Source organism: Amblyraja radiata, chromosome 13 (genome assembly GCF_010909765.2).
Source record: "Amblyraja radiata isolate CabotCenter1 chromosome 13, sAmbRad1.1.pri, whole genome shotgun sequence".
NCBI lineage: Eukaryota > Metazoa > Chordata > Chondrichthyes > Rajiformes > Rajidae > Amblyraja > Amblyraja radiata.
Genome location: NC_045968.1, coordinates 35,040,426 through 35,046,495, shown reverse-complemented (window position 1 = coordinate 35,046,495; position 6,070 = coordinate 35,040,426). Strand labels below are relative to the sequence as shown.

Below are 6,070 nucleotides of genomic sequence, written 5' to 3'. Positions count from 1 at the left end.
AAGTAGGTCAGTCATTCGGGAAACCTCGTTAATATTTCTTCTTTTCAATAACTTTCTCAGTTAACCTTTGACGCTGCGATCCTTTGAAGTTGCCTTTGACAGCTCATTTATCGTCTCCGTAATATTCCCGGATCATTGAACTATAATTGCCAATGAGAAATGTTTAATTAAAAGGTCAACAAAACTTTCCCTTTCATTTCCCATTCATTCTGCAGAGGAACTGTCAATCAGCATCGCCCAATGTTATTCCTTTCAATTTTCTTTCTTCTGACATTCATTCATCTTCAGTAAATCTTAATTATATCCTTTGAAGTTCTTCCCATTATAGACAATAGACAATAGGTGCAGGGGTAGGCCATTTGGCCCTTCGAGCCAGCACCGCCATTCAATGTGACCATGGCTGATCATCCACAATTAGTACCCCGTTCCTGCCTTCTCCCCATATCCCCTAACTCCACTATCCCTAACAGCTCTATCTAACTCTCTCTTGAAAGCATCCAGAGAACCAGCCTCCACCGCCCACTGAGGCAGAGAATTCCACACGCTCACAACTCTCTGTGTGAAAAAAGTTTTTCCTCATCTCCGTTCATCTCAGTCTCTTTGAATATTTTCAGATTATCTTTATCCACCTGCGCACTAACATTCACTCTGCCACTCCTTCAAGATCTGGTCACTCATGGAGTGTTGGGTGCTGTTCTGGTCGCCCCCATTACAGTGAGGATGCGGGGGCTTTGGAGAGGGTGCAGGAGAGGTTGACCAGAATGCTGTAGGAAGGAAATACAGATGCTGGTTTCCTCCCTCTCCCTAGAGGGCCTCGAGGCGAAACGTCAACCATTCCTTCTCTCCAGAGACGCTGCCTGAGTTACTCCAGCATTTTGTGTTTACCAGAACGCTGCCAGGAATTTGAGCGTTCACAGTGGGGCAGCGGTAGAGTTGCTGCCTTACAGCGAATGCAGGGCCGACTTGGTAAATGTAAAGACAAATTGCTGGATAGTGTGAATGTGCGGGGATCGCTGGTCGGCGCGGACCCGGTGGACCAAAGGGCCTGTTTCCCCGCCGTATCTCTACAACTAAAACTAAATCTAAATTAGGGAATAATAGCTACAAGGGGAGGTTGGACAGACTTGGAATGCCGGAGGTTAAGGAGAGACCTGATAGGATGTAGATAAAATGGTGAATAAAAAGGGTGCTGCCCCAAGGCTTCACCAATCTATGTTCTCCAGTGATCCCTGACTCGCTGAGTTACTCCAGCACGTTGTGCTTTTTTTTTTAATAAGCCAGCATCTACAGTTCCTTATTTCTACCTCCTCTGGTCCATATATCAGCTACCCTCTGGGTGAAAAGGTTGCCACTCAGGTTCCTATTAAAACTATCCCCTCTCCTTAAAAACAGTCTCCATTTTTAAAGTAAGGCATAAAGTGCTGGAGTAACTCGTAGGGGGTCAGGCAGCACCTCTGGAGAACATGGGTAGGTGACCCTTGTTTCTCAATTTAAAGTTCTGTCTCCAAGTTCCTCCCTATATCACCAATCCTTGACCGTACAGCCCCCTGTTGATCTCCCACTGCCAGAGCCGTGCCCATCTATCCCTGGCTCAATAGAATGAACAGGAAGATCTTGCATGCTCTCTTTCCTCTGATGTTTTTACGAGGTGAGTTTGAAGTGGTCCAAGTCTATAACCACGACGTGTCGTGTTTAATCAGGATTAGCCCTGTCATACAGGATATCTTGTAAAGGGTTTAACAACTTAATTAGGATGTCATTTAAGCAAAGCTAAAACACTATTTATCACCATCTGTGTACTGGCAAGGTTCAATTACACAACTCAGAGATGTGGATAGATTTTCAATTACTGTCATTTTCTCCAACAAATTAAATCGAATTACTGTACTCCACTGGGCAGAGGGAGGAACTGCAGATGCTAGTTTATTCCGAAGATGAACACAAAAGTGGTGGAGTAACTCGACGAATCAGGCAGCATCTCAGGAAAACAGGACCAGGTCACATTCAGACTGAAGAAGGGTTCTGACCCGAAACGTCACCTATTCTTTTTCTCCAGAGATGCTGCCTGAGCCGCTGAGTTCCTCCAGCATTTTATGTCTATCTTTAGTCTTGTTCACTCATTGGCGATGGCTTAGAGCTGCACTCAAACCTCCCTGAATAGCTACAGACAGGATGGAAGAGAATGTGTGGAGATTGTTTAATGGAAAGCTGCAAGAGTCCTGTACCACACAACACACGTACACACTACATGCATGTATATGCACCTGCACTGCACACTGACACATACTCTCACACACACAGATGTGTATGTACAGGCATACACACACAAACATATGCGCACACATACATACACACACAAACATGCATGCACTACACACACATATACTCATGCATGCATACTGCACACACACTGACAATGCACGCACCCATATGCATGTTCACATGCACAGAATGCACATAGACATACACACTCACGCACAAGCAAATACACATCCAAACATGCACACACACATGTACTCACATATGTGAACACATACATATACAGTTGCACTGACCATACACACAATACATGTGCACACAACTTGCATATATGTACACAAACTGTACACTGACACATGCAAACACACATGTACATACACACTTGCACTTATAGACATAGACATACACACTCACTCACACTCACACACACCCTCACTCACACACACACCATTCTTCACTCTTGCACAACCTATTTCCATCACTCCATCACTACAGACCAACATCTCAAACTCCCAGCCTGCGACCTCTGAGATTCCCTCTCCGAAACTTCTAACCTGCCCCCTTCCTTTTAGAGTTTTCCTTACAACCCGACTCTGTGACCGAGCTATTAGCAACAGGATAGTCACTTCACTGTGGTAACAGTGCTGGATACATTCACATTGTTCCTTTGTGATTTTATCAGCCATTCCTAACTGCACTTTATCCCCCATTAATTATACTTTTCCCAAAGCAATCATATGATGTCCTGGAATAAATCCAAGCATTTTCTGTAGAAAGTGCTGTTTTTTTTAGCCTGCCACAGCTAAAAGCATTCCTGAGGGGTTGTGTCAGAGTCGGGCAGCAGATTATCCGTCACCCCCAGACTATATGAATACATCGGCCAGGGTACTGAGAACAGGAAAAGGCACAAAGTGCTGGAGTAACTCAACGGGTCAGGCAGCATGTCCGGAGAACATGGACAGGTGATGTTTCAGGTCAGGACCCTTCTTCAGTCTGAGTGTAATCTTGACTTGACCTGATTTGAGAGATACAGCGTGGAAACAGGCCTTTTGGCCCCCAACCAGCAGAGATAAAGGGTAAAGGGTACAACTTTCAGTACAAGATATAATGTGGGAGTCCAATAAAGTCTGATTAAAGAAAGATTAAAAATCTCCATTGAGGTAGATGGGAGGTCAGGTCCGCACTCAAGCTGATCAGAGGACAGTTCAGTTGCCTGGGACAAGTTGGTTTGTACGATGGACTGGGTGCACAGATTCCTGCCTTGTGTGGCCACACCTGGTCATTCTAACTGTTTCTAATGAACTTTAAAGGAAAATCATTGGGACTTTTGCCAAGGTTTCTGTATGTGGAAGCAGAGCTCTGGAAATAGATTTGTGCTTAAGTGTGCAATTCATCCCACATCAATTTTACTTTTCTCAAAGATTTTATCTTGGGCCCTCAAATAAATCGGAATTATTTTCTTTACAAAATGCTGGGTTCACGGGTGTGGATCAGCTCAAGTCACTGTAGAGGCATTCCTGATCTAGGGTAGAGGCAAAGTGCAAGAGTGCCTCAGTGGGTCAGGCACCATCTCTGGAGAATAGAATTGGCGACCTTTCAGGTCGAGCCGCCTCTTCAGGCTCTAACATAGTAAAAGCCCTGTCCCACGGAACGAGTTCATTCCAAGAGTTCTCCCGAGTTTGCCCTGGAGACTCGGAGATTTACGGTAATGGCCGCTCGTCGGTACTCGGGGCTCTCGTGGACATTTTTCCATCATGTTGAAAAATCTTCACGAGTCTTCCCGTGCTTACCTGCCGTTAGCGAGTCTTCCCGAGTACCTGCCGTTAGCGTTACGAGCCGCTAAGAGACGTCCCCGAGCTCCGACGTACCCGAGTTTGATTTTTTTTTAACTCGGGAGAGCTCTTGGAATGAACTCGTACTGTGGGACAGGGCTTTAAAGATGAGGGAATGGGGAGCCTGGAAAACAGAAGTCATTAAAGATATGAAGGGAGTGTAACGTATCTTGGACATTGGACCGGGGGTGGAGTGGGGGGGATAGGATGGAAATAATTTCAGTGGCAAGAGCAGGAAGAAACAGTGGGTCTGCCAGGGCTGTTCTGTTTATGGATTTTAGGGAGATGGTAAAACTGGGCCATGCAGGGCTGCGGGATGATAAGGCTGGAGGCTGTGGAGAGCAGGCAGCCGGAAGCGATAACATCACTCTCTCCAGGGCTTGGGGTGCGCTGAGGGGAGGTGGCTAGAGGAAGCAAGGGTGTGACTAGAGATTTCCGACAGAGCAGGATCTGAAAGCAGCTGAGTTGGGATCAGGGGTAGGTTAAACTGGGCAATGTCTGTGTCACTGATGGAAGGATGGAAGAGTAGAAAGAGTTAATTACCGCCATTCCTCATTTTACCCTGTCATTGACCTAGAACAGTATAGCCCAGGAACAGGCCCTTTGGCAACAGAAAGCCAACTCCCCACCATCAATTCCATCTGCACTTCCCGCTGCCTCGGAAAAGCAGCCGACATAGTCAAAGACGTCCATTCCTTCTTCTCCCCGATCCTGTCCAGCAGAAGGTACAGAAGCTTGAAAGCGCGCACCACCAGACTCAGAAACAGCTCCTTCCCCTCTGTTATCAGCCTTCTGAGCGGTCCTTCCACAAGCTAGGGTACTGTCCGATTCACCTCTGCCCCATTGCGGACATTGGTGTTTGTCTCTGGAATTGATGTGTTGCAATGCTGAGAACTATTCTGCACTCTGTATCTTCCCCTTTGCCCTATCTAATATACTTGAGTTTGATTTAATTGTGCTTATTTATGTTAATAATATTTCTGATTGGATGGCATGCAATACAAATCTTTTCACAGTACTTCACTAAACTTGACAATAACAAACCTAAAGCAATGTTTGTGCTGAACATAATGCCAAGACCAACTCTTATCTGCCAACCCTCCCTTGTGCAGAGAGTGGATGAGGAAGTTAGAAAACATAGAACTAGTGTGAATGGTATTCAATGGTTGGCTTGGACTGGGTCGGCCGAGGGGCTTGTTTCCATGCTATATCTGGAAATTAAGATAGCACCTTCCATCTCAATGGTCTATTGTTGGCTGTGGAAAAGGTGATATCGAGAGGATAAGAAGAGTAAAACTAAGCAGGACGACAGCGAGACTAATAGCCAACAATGGACCATTGTGGGCTCCACCTTTCCTTGAACATCATTGCTGGCTTTGATTTGTTCTTTTCACACCTTTCATTCATTTGTTCCTTGTACTTTTCCATACCTCTAGTTTCCCTCTCCCCTGACTCCCGTTAACGTTTGTTATGCATTTACATCCCTTGTAGCTGTGGTCATCTTTGCCTTTGTCCTCTGCTGGCTGCCGTTCCACATCGGTCGTTACCTCTTCTCCAAGGCCTTCGAGGAATGGACGGAGCGGTTGTACCTGATCAGCCAGTACTGCAACCTGGTGTCCTGTGTCCTCTTCTACCTGAGTGCTGCCATCAACCCCATCCTCTACAACATCATGTCCAAGAAATACAGGGTGGCTGCCTTCAAGCTTCTCCGCATCAACCAGGACCTGAGGAGGACTCCGTCCAAGGTCAAGGAGCACAGCTGCACTGAGTCCTCAGTCAGCACTTGACCCTAGATGTCCACGGGGAATGCCCGCACACATCTCCGCATCTCTGAACGTCAACAGAGGCAGACTTGGTGAGATGGGCAAAGGGTCTGGTAGTCGCCCATGTATGGATGGACGTGTCTGGTACTAGATCATGACCATAAGACATAGGAGCAGAATTAGACCAATTGGCCCATCAAGCCTATTCCACCATTC

The 6,070-nt window shown here is 46.3% G+C and overlaps 1 protein-coding gene across 1 annotated transcript; it reads left to right on the top strand.

The window, feature by feature from the left end:
- Positions 1-4,376: 4,376 nt before the first annotated feature.
- Positions 4,377-6,070, top strand: ghsr (growth hormone secretagogue receptor). The gene is made up of 2 exons (XM_033030995.1): positions 4,377-4,476; positions 5,583-6,070. Exons 1-2 carry the CDS (start codon positions 4,377-4,379, stop codon positions 5,876-5,878), a joined length of 396 nt encoding a protein of 131 aa, XP_032886886.1. The 3' UTR covers positions 5,879-6,070.

What these genes read in the sequence shown, in the direction of transcription:
- ghsr (XM_033030995.1), top strand. Translation starts at nt 4,377, where the DNA reads ATGGTAAAACTGGGCCATGCAGGGCTGCGGGATGATAAGGCTGGAGGC. An exon ending in CACTCTCTCCAGGGCTTGGG is followed by an intron (nt 4,477 to 5,582) that starts GTGCGCTGAGGG and finishes CATCCCTTGTAG; the next exon opens with CTGTGGTCATCTTTGCCTTT.